Here is a 14,006-nt window from a genome sequence, read left to right as displayed (position 1 = left end):
GGGCGCGAGAGGCGGAGCAGCAGCCCGAGGGCGGTGCGGTGGGCTGGTTTGGGCCTCCAGCTCGCCGCTGCGTCGTGGTCAACGGCCTGAGTGCTGGGCTGTCGCTCTTTCCCGACCGGGTTCCGAGGACGGCGCCTCCCCGAGCGCAGGGCTCTGCACCCTGACTTGGGTTCCAGGACTCCAGAAATAACGCCCACCCAGCCCCGGTTCCTCACCGCATTTTCCCTTCCCGGCCTATTTAGGCCCTTCTTCCCCAAGGTTGTGGCGTCAGGGCTCCCGCGAGTTTCGGATGAGCCTTTAACAATACTTAGAAATGGGACTCTGGAACCTGGGAGTCCTGAAGAGGCACCCTTAAGGCTCCCCGTCGCCGGGCTTCTACATTCTTCTCAAGTTGAGGATCCCTTTCCTGTCCCCTTAAACTCACTACCGCCTGAGGTGTCATGACCCCCAGGCCAGGGGGCGAGTGGAGCTCCGCCCTGTCCCACCTGGCGCTGGGAGCAGTGTCTCTACATGCAGCCCTGAGCACTGCCCAGGTGAGTACATTGGGGCGGGGCAGGGGCGTAGCCTACTCCCAAATTCCTAGAGGGTGGTGGGAGGTTAGTGTGTGGGCCAGGCTTCCCTGAGACCCCCAGACCCTCCCCTGCTTAAAGGGAGGTCCTGACCCCTTTTCCCCACATTTCCTTTCCCTGTGTTGACAGGCAAATCGAGGGGCCGCTGCTGGTTTCTTGCTCCAGGCCCTGGCCGCCGCCACCATGCTGGCTTCAGGGCTGGGCACGGATGAAGACTGTCTTGCTGGAGCCTGGGTGGCCACTGTCATTGGCCTGCCCCTTTTGGCATTCGATTTCCACTGGGTGAATGGGGACTGCTCCTCTGCCAACCTGCTTCTGGGAGGAGGCATGGTGCTGGCAGTGGCTGGTGACCACCTTGGTGCTGAGGGCCGCTCTGTGGCTGGTCAGGCAGTGGTGCTGGTGGTCGCAGTGACCATCCTCATTGTGGCCGTTTTCACAACCAACTCTTATGGAATGTGGGGGGGTGTGATGCTGGGTGCTGCAGGTCTTCTGAGCCGGCTGGAGGAGGACAGACTGCTGCTGCTGCTGCCGAAGGAGGACATCTGTCGCTGGGCCCTGGCAGGGGGCAGCTGGGCCTACCACCGGGCCCTGCACACACAGCGCCTACAGTGGGAGTGATGGCTGGAGACCACAAAGCGAAGCTTCTGACCAGCTACCACCTTCCCGCTAGTGATAGACTCTCCTTCCCAAAGCCAGCTTTCTGCAGATTGACTATTTCCCTCTCTGGCTTAGTGTGAGGACTTGCCCAAAACCAAAATGAGGGGGACCGGGTCCCAGGCACGTTCTCAGGCTTGATTTTGGGCAGGCCATGGTTGTGGATCCAGAGAGAGGCTTGGTCTCCAATAAACCTGAGGGATTTAGCAGGAATATGGACTCTGCCTCTTCTTTAGCCAGATTGAGGAGTCCTGCAGTGAACTTCCTAAGGCTCCCAGGGCAGCAACTGGTTTTCCTGAGCAAAAGAAGGCAATGTGCAGGACCAACTCGGGGGTCTCCCTCAACTTGGCCTGACGGCCCTGTTGTCAGGAGGGCCCCTGGACTGAGAAGATACAGTAGCCCTTGCTCTCCTGGGACACGATGGAGTTATGAATATCCTTGCAAGGTCTGGCTGGTGGTCCTCTGAGGCAGTGACCTTCACTGGCCGCCGGCTGAGATGAAGGCAAACGAAGCCTACAGCTGTTCACAGAAATGTACATCCCCTCCCAGGGCTGACTCAACCTCTACCCGTTTGCCCTTCGGCCTGTGCAAGGCAAGTCCTGATTTCCTAAGACCCTCGCTTTCCTTAGTAGACCGCTCTGCAGCTCCGAACGCCCGGGTTAGGAGACGGGATTGGGCGGAGAGGTAGAGGTGGCCGGCAGTTTCTCGCCCCGGTGAGCTAGGCTAGAGCCCCGCGCACTCAAGCCTGGGTGTCTGGCGACAAAGGCGCAGAGACATGTAGACTTGGGAGTCCAAGGTTGCCCTCCTTGCCTGGGCACCCAAGGCGTGTGGTCCGGACCTGAATTGGCAGGAAGTACCTTGCTCACCAGGTACTCCGGGGTGAGCACCCCTCAGCTGGTCGCCCGGGACCCCGCCCACCTTCTGCAGGGGCGGGTCCTCGCGCGCCTATTGGCTCTGGACGACTCGCTGTCTCGCCCGAGAGGCCCTCCCATTGGCCTCACGCAGCTCACGTGACTGGGAGAACGAGGGGGCGTAGGCGGCGGTGGAAGGTGGGGGAGAGCGCAGCGAAAACAAAGATGGCGACCGCGCCGGGGTCGGTGGCCGCGGCGGCTGCGGGGCTACGCGCGGGCCAGACCCACTGAGGCGGCGGCACAGGGCGCGGGGCTGCGGGGTCTCGGCGGCGGCGAGAGGACAGAGGGAGCGCGCGGCGCCCCTAACCGCCAGCCGCGGGAGCGCGCCGGCACCCGCCCGCCGGGCCGGCCGGCCGCGATGTCCGGCGCCGAGGAGGCTGGCGGAGGCGGCCCGGCCGCTGGGCCAGCCGGCTCCGTGCCGGCCGGGGTCGGGGCCGGGGCCGGGGCCGGGGTCGGGGTCGGGGTCGGGGCCGGGCCCGGGGCGGCCGCGGGGCCGGCGGCGGCGGCGGCGCTGGGTGAGGCGGCGGGGCCCGGGCTCCCAGACGAGGCGGGCCTGGCCGGCGCCCGGCAGCTGCAGGAGGCGGCGGGCGACCCCGACGCGCCGCCCAAGAAGCGGCTACGGGCGGCCGAGGCAGCCGAGGCGGCAGCAGCGGCGGCGGCGGCGGGCAGCGGGAAGCTGGAGGAGCGGCTCTACTCGGTTCTGTGCTGCACGGTCTGCCTGGACCTGCCCAAGGCCTCCGTGTACCAGGTAGGGCCGCCGGCCCAACCCCGACCCGGCTCGGCTCCAGCCCCGCCGCGGCTGGCCCCCCGGCACCGCGTCTCCTCGGAGGCCAGGCCGGAGCCCTGGGGCCCAGAAGTGGGACCCTGGCGCCTGTTCGGAAGCTCCTTTCTCGTTCTCTGGCAACTTTTTTGTTTCCTGTTCGGAACCCCTTTTTTTCTCCTGCTCTTATACCCTGATCGGAACCTCCTGTCTCCCACTTAGACGCCCCTTCTCTTTCCCGCTTCCCCTGTTCTCTTCTCTTCAGCACTCCCCAGCCCACCTTCAAACTGACCCCAGAGAAAGCTGGCGACAGATGTGGGCTCCTCCCCACTTCCCGGCCTGCTCCCCGCAGCCCTGAGCTCCCTGGGCTCTAGGAGCCCCTGGTCTTGGCTCTTCCTCAAGAGTTCTTGTCACTTTCTTTGCAGACACCCCCCCGCCTCCCGCCGCCGCCGCCCAAACTTGTCCTCATGTTCGTCCTGTATCCCTTTACCCTTTGCAGTGGAAAAATCCCCTTCCCCTTGTTATTTATTTCTGGAAAAACTTTGAGAAGGGAAGGGCTCACGTCCTTGCCTTCCCCCACCCGAACCCTCACTCCTGGTATGGATGAACTGCCTACCTCAAGCCCCACAGCCTGGGCCCCTTCCCCAGCCCAGCCTAGCACCTTCTGGGCTTGCTTTGCCTCAGACTGGGCTCCTGCCCGTCCCTCATCACCCACACCAGGCCTGGCTTCCTAGGCTACTGGCGCTCCAGGAGGTCTGTTGGCTTTCTTTATACATGAAGAGGCAGCCTAGTGGCTGGACTCTGAATCCTTAACCAGCTCAGGCCTACCAGAGAGGGTACTGGACCCTGGGGGATCCTATTCATACACCACCCAGTGACAGGGTCACACTCTGGTCCCAGGATCACTGTGCAGTGTTCTGCTCTCTCTGCTATCTGTCTTTCCATGTCAACCCCCATCTCTGATTTCCCTCCCCCAACTGCTTTGAGGAACTTTTGTCACCTTTGTTTGCATTTACAGGAGCTGGACATGACTGATGAGGCCTTGTCCCCCTGCTTGCGCTCAAACTGGGGGCTGTGGTGAGAAGGTCATTTTTGTGCTAAATAGTGCAGGGCTAGTGTGGATTGTCATTTCCCAGCCTCTGGATCTCCGGCTCCTTCCTGCTCTGGCAGGAGGCTGCTTGGGACGACCCCAGTGTGCCTGGATGATGGAGAAACAAAAGAGGAGGCATTGGTGGGGAAGTGGATTGAGTTCCTTGGGAGAGGACACTGGTTTTCGACTCACTTTCCTGGGTTTTGGGAAGCTCCTGGCCAGAGGTCCTAGCTCACGGGTACCACAGGCCTCCTGGCTCAGTACAAATGGGGGTAGTGCCTCTCATAACTCCCTCAAGGCTTCGGGGTGCACCTGAGGACATGTCCTTCCTCTTACCCATTTTGGTTGCCCATGACCTTTTGATTCTTCCAGAAGGACTTTTCCCTGGGCCTTAAGTGAGACACTAGGAAACCAAGTCAATGGTGCGGAATTCCAAGGGAATTTGGGGGTGCCTCGTCTCCCCTCATGTGAGTGGGCTGGAGCTGGACCTGGCATCAGAACAGACCATGCAGTGCCGGCTCTTGGTCCACTCAGCAGAGACAGCTGCATTTCTGCCTCTGGCCAGAGCTTCTGGTGACCGGGCCTCTGAGCCTGGCTGGTTCAAACCGGCCCACACTGTGCCGGGAGCTGAGGTCTGTCCTGGCCCGGCTGGAGGCAGGCGGCTGAGCAGCTCTGATGAAGGGTGGTGAGGGCACTGTGGCCACGTGGGCTATGGCCTTGCCCATAACCTCGTGGGCTCTGCTCAGTGCTTCCCGAGGAATGGGCCTGCTGAGCAAGGAGAGCCACGGATGGTGCCGGCGCTGGCCGTCTGCCCCACCTCCATCCTTCCCCAGTGACACCAGGCCTTGGCAGGGAGTGAATTTCCTCTCATCTCTAGAGGCTTGAGAAAGCTGTAGAGCATGTGGTCAGTGGGAGAGCCATTGGCTCTGGAACAGTTGGTCAGAGCCCCGCAACAGGTCAGAACTCACTTTGGCTCCCTGAAGACTTGCTGTGGGATGGGGGCCCCTGGTGTGAATGCCTAGCCGTTCCCACACTGGAGCCTGGGGTGAGTGGGGCCCCGAGGGAAGGCTTCTTGGTCGCTCCTTGCTGCGAGTAGTATTCCAGGTCACCTTCACAGCCACCCTGGATGGGGTCATTGATGGGGGAGAGGTTGAAATGGACCTGGAGCCCTGTGCCATTTTCTCCTGGGAGGATCTGGGCAAGGATGGCATGGGTCCTGCATGTACTGCCTTGAAATGAGTGGACGCAGAGCTCTCTGCGTGTCCCTGGTTGGGGCCCACTGCTTGCCGTGTCTTCCTGGCCTGGGTTCAGCCTCTCCACTTCTGCTGGCCGTCTTGGTGAGTTACACTGATGGGCTGTCTGGTGCGCTTGCCTCTGGTGTTGTGGTATATTTTGCTCTCTGTTGCTACAGGCAACATTTAGCCTGACCCCACCAGGATACATGGCTTGGGGCGGGCACCAGCTGTGCCATGCATCTGAGGGCTGTTGCAGTTGGTGCCCGGTTCTGGGGGTGAGGAGAAGAGCCAGTGACCGTGCTGAGCCCTCATGCAGTGCCTGGTGCTGGGGTGTCTGCATAGGCCTCTGGATGTGGCTGGGCACACAACTCGAGAGCTTGCTCTCTGGCCGTCAGCTCCTACCTCCGTGCCTCTGGGGAAGCCTGGGTAGTGCCGAGACCAGACACGGTGGCATGCCTGGGCTTGGTCACCTGTCCCTGATTGGAAACCCTTGCCCACATCCAGTCCGCCACACCACCTGGGTTGGGACTCTTGCTCTGGAGTCAGACCAGGGCGCTCATGCAACTGGTTCTCACCATGGCCTTTGTTAGGTTGGGTCAGGTCAGGATTGTAGCAGGTACGGCAGGTGCTGGTTTTGCTGTTCTTATGTGGGTGTTAGATGCATCCTTCATGCCTGGCCTGACAAGGTGTGCGGCTGCTTTCCAGGCTCTCGGATAGGCACAGCAGCGGGCAGCCAGGTAGGGTTAGGCGGTCAGGGGTGCAGCCGGGACAGAGGATAGGAGCTCTGCGCTGGGCGCGGCGGGCAGCAGTACTGCGCCTGTTCTGCATGCAGTTCTGGGGCCCCAGGGTGCTGTGACCCGGCTCCTCTGCCATCTTCGGGGGAAACACAGCTTCAGCAGGTGGGCCTGAGGCGCTGCCCCCTCATCTGACTTCTGACCCCCGTCCGGGCTTGCCCCCAGCCCTTCACGCAAGGCAGACTTGTCCCTGACCCCGCTGATGTCAGCGAAGGCTCTGAGCCGCAGACCAGCCTCTGAAGTACAGGCCCAAGAGGCTCTGCCACCCCAACTCGGTTCTCAGCCAGGAGAGCGCCTGTGCCCCCCTGAGGGTGGAGGAGTTGGGGCCTCTGTCACAGGCTGTGGCTCCAGCTGGCCTGGTGCCTGGTCCACTGCCTCAGGCCTGAGCCCCCTCCAGCCCTTTCCTCTGGTGCCCCTTCTGCCTGGGGCCCCTTTTCGGTCTTTTCCCCTCCCACTCCCGCGGGCCCTGCTGAGGCAGCACCCCGGGCCGAGGCCGTCCTTTCCCTGCTGCAGGATGCCTTTCCCACCCCACCTGCCCGGCCAGTGGCACTGTCTGCCCCACGGGAGGGTTGAGGCCACGCTGCTGTGCCTTCTGTCCCCAGCAGGCCTCAGGTCAGCCCAGGGCCTCAGCCACCTGGTGGGCGGTCGTGTGGGTGAGAGGCCTGAGGCAGGGGTGGCTCCATCTCTGCCTGGGTCCTGGCCAGCGTGGGCACCTGCCTTGGGGATCCTGTGAGTGCCCCGCCTCAGCGCCTGTCCACCTGCCTGGTGCCGCAGACTCTGTTCGTGGTGATGTTCTGGGGTCTCCCACAGGGCTGCCCACCCACGTGGCTGGGGGTCCTCTTCCCTAATGCTGAAACTGCCGGCTCCTGCTTTGAGAACCTGTCTGCTTAGCCGTCCACACCAGGGGAGGAACCAGTCTGTGGCCACGAGAAGTTGTGCTTGCTTGAGCTGGCTGTCAGTTGAGTTAACGTTTGGTCCAGGCAGCACTCCTGGTCCCCGCCCAGGTCCCCGAGCCTTGGGGTGGGGGGTTGGGCTGCTGGCCCAGAGCTTCAGCCCTGAAACCTGGGGGAGGGCTGGAGTCCTGGCTTGCCCTGAGAAGGGGCCTTCTGCATCTCTTGACGAAAGAGGTCAAGGAGACATTGGACAGAGGGTGCAGGGGTGTGAGGTGCCATGAGGCCCTACTGGGCCAGGTGACGGGGTGGGGGGTTGTGGCTCCAGCTGGGCTGAGGGGCACGAAGATGGTTAGAGCCTCCACTGTGCTTGGAGAGTGGGCTGGTCCCGTGAGTCTGGGTTCTGAGCCTGCCTTTACTGGTAAGCAGTGGCGTTTAGGGGGCACCCCAGGGTTTGAGGGGACCATGCACTCCGGGCTGTAAGACCTACTGATCAAAGACTTGATCAAGTACTGAGGGCACTTTGTAAGACCTGCTTTTGTCCCAAGGCCCAGAGCCCAGGGCTTTTTCTCAGGAGTGCAGACACAGCCTCCAGCTCCCCCAGGGAAAAGTGGTTCAAGCAGAGGCCTGACCTGCACGGCCTGGGTGCACTGGCCAGGTGATGACCTCGGGGGCAGGTGCGAATGCCTCCTTCAGGGCTGTTGCAGAGGGACTTGACTGGAGAACCCAGTGGGAGGGAGGGCCTTTGTTGAGGCAGGCTTGTGCCTGGAGCCCTTCCTGAGGCTCCTGGGCAGGGGTGTGCAGAGGCCCACTGGCAGTGGCAGTTAGTTCTGTGCCCTCGTGTGGTGCTGTCATACCTCTGCTGCACATGGTAAGACCCGCGTGTTCTCATTGCAGGTTTTTTTTTGGGGGCGGGGGGTGGAGCAAACTTGTGGGATCTAGTTCCCCGACCAGGGATCACACCTGTGCCCCCTGCAGTGGAAGCACGGAGTCTTAACCACTGGGTCTCCAGGGAAGTCCCTTTGCCTTATGTGCTTGAGAAAATGAAGCCCAGAAAGGGAGGTGGCCAGTCTGTGGTCGTCCTGCCGGTGGCCTGTGGGATCTGGCCAGCCTGGAGCCCCCTCCCCAATCCTTCCTGTCTCTCAGGTCTCCCTGGCAGGTGGTGGGCAAGCAGCCCAGGCTGGGTGCGGCAGGAGCTGCTCCGTGGCGGGCCCAGGCTCTCAGGGGCTTGGCCCTGGCAGTTGTGTGGGGCACTCTGGCCTGCCCTGGCTGGTGCTGTCCATCAGAGGCTTGGCACACAGCCAGTACTGGGCTGAGCCCTCTGAAACCCAACTTCTGGCTGGGCAAGAGGCCCGCTGCCTCTGCCAGGCCTGTGTGCAGAGTTGGGTCTTGGTCGGGGGTCCAGGGGATCCTGGATGTGGGGAGGGTTCGAGTGTGGTGACTGCAGACAGACCCGCAGGCAGGTCACCCGTTGTCCCCCCAGAGAGTGTCCGTTGGGTGGCCGATAAGGGACTAGCTGTGGGTATTTGCTTGCCCCTCAGCCAGGCCAGCAGCACTGCTTCGCCGTGTTCAATCTGAGAACTGAGCTCTTAGGGCTGGAGGGGCCGTCACCGTGTCTCCCCAGAGGCCAGGAGAGGGCTGGTGCCTGTGTTAGGTCTGGAGGCTCCGGGGGGCCGGACGGGAGCTGGCCTGGAACAGGGTTTCTCCTGCAACCCCCAAGTTCTGAGGGGAGGCCTGCAGGTCACCCCGTCTGTTCCCGAGCAGTGGACTTTCAGGGCAGGGCCGGGAGTGAGCAGTCACACACCGGGCAGCCTTGCATCCCTCACGGGGTCCCTGGACCCCATCCCAAGTCTCTTGCCCTCAGGCCCACATCCTGGCTGGACCACCAGAGACCAGAAAAGTCAGCTGGGCCGGGCCCAGCAGCAGCTGTTGCTCTCCACCCAGACCCTCGGGCCCTGCCTGAGGGCATCTAGAACTAACGTTGGCCACACAAAGTAGTGTGGGGTCCCAGGCCCTGGGGTCCCAGCGTCCAGCCGGCTCCCTCCCTGGGGTGCTGGGCAGGTGTGGTGCTGCCTTGCCTGGCACTTCCTCCCATGAGTCAGCGGTCAGGTTAGCAGGTCCTGCTTGCCTCTCTGCCTCTGGAGGCCACACCGACCCTCTCTGTGGATGTGGCTTGGTGCAGCCAGGCCCTTGGGCCCACCCGCGTGGGGGCTTGGAGAACACACCCAACCTGGGTGAGCGGCAGCAGCCTGTGGTGCCTGGTCCTCCACTGTCCTTTCCACTCAGACCTCTCTGGCTTTTCCACGACTCAGGGGGTAGACAGAACAGATTCCTTTTCTGCCCTGACTGTTCTTGGCACCAGCCTCACCTCCACCCTCAGCCAGCCCGCATGTCCAGAGCAAACCCTGCCAGGCTCCCCCCTCATCTCACACTCTTTAACCTTTCACCTGACTTAGAAATTGAGATTTGAGTGCAGCTGATCTAGGGCACTTGTGTGGACCTGAGTTCTGTGTCTGAGGCCTTTGTCTCTGGCCCCCAGTCAGCCTTCAGCACATAGTCCCCTCACCCACTAGACCCCAAGCGTGGCCTGTCGGTGCTGAGAGCCCACTCGGCCTCCTGTAGTCCTCAGCTCTGGGCCCGGACCCTGGAGCGGTGGGATGGAGGGTGGGATGGAGGCTGGTGTTCACTGAGGACCCACTTTTTGCGGGCCTGGCCTGGCAGTAGCCCCGATCGTCTCAATTGCGTTGCATCCCACTTGCAGAAGGGTCCTGGGCCCCAGGGGAGCTGGTGGGCGCACTGTCTGCTTGCTCATCCTCTGCCCTGGGCGTCTCGCAGGGGAGGTGGGTGCCCAGAGGGGGGGCACCACACTCCCTCCCAGGCTCAGCGACCACCCAGTATGCCCCAGAGGACATGGCTCGTCTGCTTCTGCACCATTGGTTCCCTTCTCTTCTACCCCAACCCTGTGAGTCCCTGCAGACCCGAGCCCACAGCCCAAGTTTGTCAGTGGCATCAAGTGGGTGCTCTGGGGATGTGTGGAGCACCCTCCCTCAGTGAGGGAGCTGAGCCAGCAGCCTGCTGTCCACACACCAGGCCCCCAGGCTGGAGGGGAGGTGGACAACCACAGCGTTTGGCCCTTGGATCCACAGGCTCAGAAAGGGAGGGGCCGGCTCCGAGGCCGAAAGCCAGCAATCCCCTGCAGACACGCGCTGCCCCTGTGCCCAGGCTGTGCCAAGGGTCTCCCCATCTGCCCGGGCTGTACTGCCAGCCATTAAGAAAGCCGCTGGCGGGAGCCAGCCCCTTGGGGGGGTGGCAACTGCCTTGCCACCTGTGCCGGCCCAGGAGGCCAGTGTGGCAGGGCCTGGGTGAGGGCGCACCTGCCAAGGGTAGGAAGCTCGCCGAGAGCACGTGTGCTCCAGGCGTCCCCGAGTCAGGCTCTGCTGGCGGCAAGGGCCACCTCGAGACCCGCCCTCCCCACGGGGCCGTGCGGGCTCCGGAGGCCAGACCTGTGCTTCTCAGACCGCTGCCTGCCTGTGGCCCCTGCAGCTGCAGCCCTGGGAGGGGCCGGCCGTGGGGCGGGTGCGCCTCTGCCTGGTCCCGCAGGTCCGTGAGCTTCGTCTCCCTTTCCTTCTCCGCAGTGTACTAACGGTCACTTGATGTGCGCTGGCTGTTTTATCCACCTACTAGCAGATGCCCGGCTGAAGGAGGAGCAGGCCACGTGCCCCAACTGTCGTTGTGAGATCAGTAAGAGCCTCTGCTGCCGCAACCTGGCCGTGGAGAAGGCCGTGAGCGAGCTGCCCTCTGAGTGTGGCTTCTGCCTGTGCCAGTTCCCCCGCTCCATCCTAGAGAGGCACCAGAAAGAGGAGTGCCAGGACAGGTGAGCATCTGGACCAGCTGGTCCACCTGCCTCCAGGCCCTGGCAGGGCGGGGTCAGCGGGAAGCTGCTGGGGCAGGCAGGCCCCACAGACAGGGCTTAGATCCGCACCTGGCAGCCTCTGGAGTCACCCTGGCCCTCCAGAGTTCCTCATGGCCGTATGGTGACTTCTTCCTTGGAGCCTGTCCTTGGTGGTCCTGGGCCAGTAGAGTGTGGCCAGCCCAAGGGCTCTGGGATTGTGGCGTAAGGGGGCACTGGCTCCACAATCCCCTAGGGAGCCAGGCCACTGAGCCTCCCTGGAGCGGAGCCATGCAGGGCTCAGGACTATCGTGGGGGGCCCACCCCGGTGGGTGTAGGTGGTGTGCACACCCACAATTCACACATGCCCTGCTCCTTCCTAGGCCCTCCCGAGCTCTGACCCCTACTCGGGGCCAGCACACGGGGTATTTGTTCTTCAGGGAGCAGTTCGCATGAGAAGGGCTGGGTGGAGGCACCCCTTGGGAGGACCTCTGGCACGGCCACCTTGCATGGGCAGGGTGTGACCGCAGTGCTCACCGCCTCCCCAGGGTGACGCAGTGCAAGTACAAGCGCATCGGCTGCCCGTGGCACGGCCCTTTCCACGAGCTGACGGTGCACGAGGCCGCATGTGCCCACCCAACCAAGACAGGCAATGAGCTGATGGAGATCCTGGATGAGATGGACCAAAGCCACCGCAAGGAGATGCAGCTCTACAACAGCATCTTCAGCCTGCTCAGCTTTGAAAAGATCGGCTACACAGGTGAGGCACCCTGCCGCCTGCTGCACCCCACACGGGCTGGGGCGGGGCCGGCAGCCAGGAGCCAGGGCAGATGCACCCGGTGGCCAGGCTCTGGATGAGTTCCTGGTGCGTGGGAGGATGCCTCGGGGAAGAGGGCTGGAGGCCGAGCAGGGGGGCCGGGCAGGACCCTAGGGGCCCTTGCATGGCTCTGCAGAGGCCCCTCTCCCTGGCGTCCCCACCCTGGTCCTGTGACTCCAACAAAGTGGTGTCCTCACTGCGGGGGGCTGCACGGCCTTGGGACTGGTGGAGTCTCACTGGAAGGTGGGTGTGTCTGGGGGGCTCTGAGAGCTGAGGGCCTGCCCTGCGGAGCCAGGGGCAAGAAGAGCAGTCATCACATCGGGTCCTGCCGAAAGGCAGTTACTGCAGTGGCCGCAGGCTTCCTGAGGCCAGTGAGAAGATGGGCAGGGCTGGGGCTCCAGAGCGAGCTGAGGGGGCCCGACTCAAACCACAGAGCCGGGAGTGGATGCCCAGGGATGGGCAGGCTGGACTGCGCCCAGGCCCGCTGGATCTCCTGGGCTCTCCCGGTCACCACTACTGCGTTTGGACACTCTGGGGAGCAGGACTCAGGCCAGAGCTCGCTCTAGACAGAGGATGGCAGGAAGCCTGTGCTCGCTGGAGCTCACGCCCGGCGGCCAGCTCCACGTCAAGGGCAGTCAGGCAGCAGTCAGACCGTGCTGCCTGGGCCGGGCCTGGCTCCGTGCTGGCCCGCGGAGGCCCAGGGAGCCGAGGGCTTGGCCTCAGCAGCAGAAGGCCATGGCTCTGGTTAGTCGTAGCCTTGGCTGCCGTAGTGGGCACCGTGTCCCAGACCACCCAGCCTGGAGAGTCCCTGTGGACCGAGGCATCGTGACTGCGGCAGTGGCCGGGAAGGGAGAATTGGCCACCTCTGCAGAGGGACTTGCCGGCCAGGGGCCACGGGCTCTACTGCGAGGACTGTGTGGCGGCAGTCACCGCTGACCGAGGGGCCCTTCGGCCAGCTGGCAGAGCCAGGACTGGGCCCTCAATGGGGCTGCGCCTTGAGGCCCAGTGTGGGCTCGGGGGCCACGTGCCAGCCCAGCTACCAGCTTTTCTGGCAGCTCTGTATCGGAACCAATAAAGTGCACTTTTTCACAGAACTGCATCCTGTCTGTGTGTCTGCTTACCCCGGCTCCCCTGGGCGGGGCCGCTCCCCCTGCGGGGCCCCGGGGGGAAGAGGAGGGGCCAGTGGGGGTCCGGCCACGCCGGCCACTCTCCCCTCGCAGCCTCTGGGTTCCCTGCCGCTAACGAGTGTCACTTCTGTTTGTAGTTGTTCCCCCAAAGCTTGCGTGCGCCTTCGTTTGCCCTAATGGGTTTGATTTGCCTTGTGACAAGTAGAGCTGCTGTGTCCGGGTAAGTTGCCTTCCTCCCTGGCCGAGCCCTTCTTCTCGGCCGGCCGGGAAGGCGCCACCCTGGCCCTGCCCCCTCTGACCGCCGGCCCCGGCCTGTCTGTCTCCACAGAGGTCCAGTTCCGGCCGTACCGCACGGACGACTTCATCACGCGTCTGTACTATGAGACGCCTCGGTTCACGGTGCTGAACCAGACGTGGGTCCTGAAGGCACGCGTGAACGACTCGGAGCGCAACCCCAACCTTTCGTGCAAGCGCACCCTCTCCTTCCAGCTCCTGCTCAAGAGCAAGGTCACTGCGCCCCTGGAGTGCTCCTTCCTGCTGCTCAAGGGCCCGTACGACGACGTGAAAATCAGCCCCGTCATCTACCACTTTGTGTTCACCAACGAGAGCAACGAGACGGACTACGTGCCGCTGCCCATCGTCGACTCCGTGGAGTGCAACAAGCTGCTGGCCGCCAAGAACATCAACCTGCGGCTCTTCCTGTTCCAGATTCAAAAGTAGGCGGCCCCGCCCACACCCGCCGCCGTGGCTGCACCGCGCCCTTGCCCATCTCAGCGGAGAAGGGACGGAAGCGAACCCTGGGATGTCTGCATGTGTGTGCGAAGGTGGGAGCCCCCTTGCCCTCTGCCCCACCTCCCCTGTCCTGGGCACCGGAGGCTGGGCCCCGAAGAGGAGACACTGCTCGGGGACCCAAGGGGTGTGGCGTGGCTCAGCTGCCTGGCCCCAGCCCCAGCGTGCAGTGGGCCCCACGCCTGCTCTGGGCTGCACACCGGGCCACCCACAGCTCCTGGGCCGGGCTCGGGGGCACTGACCACAGACAGCATATTTGATTGCAATTAAAAAGGCACCCTTGTTTCCTACTTTCTGTTTTGTTCAAGAGGAAGGCGTGGCTATAGTTGAACAGGATGGGGTCTTCAGTTTGGCCAAGGTCAGAGCCCGTCCCTCAGGAGAGACTTGGAGTCGCTGCCCCCTCTGTTGTAGGCCTCGGGGAGGGAGCAGTCAGTTTCCCCAGCACACCCACCCCCAGCTGCTCCAGGGAGGCAAGACTTAG

At 63.4% G+C, this 14,006-nt stretch overlaps 2 protein-coding genes across 2 annotated transcripts; both read left to right on the top strand.

The window, feature by feature from the left end:
- Positions 1–18: 18 nt before the first annotated feature.
- On the top strand, positions 19–1,436 carry LOC112579236 (cysteine and histidine-rich protein 1). Its single transcript, XM_025265635.2, has 2 exons — positions 19–533; positions 699–1,436. The coding sequence occupies exons 1-2, from the start codon at positions 441–443 to the stop codon at positions 1,185–1,187; spliced, it is 582 nt and encodes a 193-aa protein (XP_025121420.1). The 5' UTR covers positions 19–440; the 3' UTR covers positions 1,188–1,436.
- A 916-nt stretch (positions 1,437–2,352) lies between these two features.
- On the top strand, positions 2,353–13,815 carry CYHR1 (cysteine and histidine rich 1). The gene is made up of 4 exons (XM_006064607.4): positions 2,353–2,882; positions 10,539–10,777; positions 11,341–11,552; positions 13,065–13,815. Exons 1-4 carry the CDS (start codon positions 2,493–2,495, stop codon positions 13,454–13,456), a joined length of 1,233 nt encoding a protein of 410 aa, XP_006064669.2. The 5' UTR covers positions 2,353–2,492; the 3' UTR covers positions 13,457–13,815.
- Positions 13,816–14,006: the final 191 nt, after the last annotated feature.

Source organism: Bubalus bubalis, chromosome 15 (assembly GCF_019923935.1).
Source record: "Bubalus bubalis isolate 160015118507 breed Murrah chromosome 15, NDDB_SH_1, whole genome shotgun sequence".
Lineage (NCBI taxonomy): Eukaryota > Metazoa > Chordata > Mammalia > Artiodactyla > Bovidae > Bubalus > Bubalus bubalis.
This window is presented reverse-complemented; position numbering and strand designations above follow the sequence as displayed.

Bases quoted from the DNA above. Each gene is read 5' to 3' on its own strand.
- LOC112579236 (XM_025265635.2), top strand. From the start codon at position 441: ATGACCCCCAGGCCAGGGGGCGAGTGGAGCTCCGCCCTGTCCCACCTG. The intron at 534-698 runs GTGAGTACATTG...CTGTGTTGACAG, and splicing joins CAGCCCTGAGCACTGCCCAG to GCAAATCGAGGGGCCGCTGC.
- CYHR1 (XM_006064607.4), top strand. From the start codon at position 2,493: ATGTCCGGCGCCGAGGAGGCTGGCGGAGGCGGCCCGGCCGCTGGGCCA. The intron at 10,778-11,340 runs GTGAGCATCTGG...CCGCCTCCCCAG, and splicing joins AAAGAGGAGTGCCAGGACAG to GGTGACGCAGTGCAAGTACA. The intron at 11,553-13,064 runs GTGAGGCACCCT...CTGTCTCCACAG, and splicing joins TGAAAAGATCGGCTACACAG to AGGTCCAGTTCCGGCCGTAC.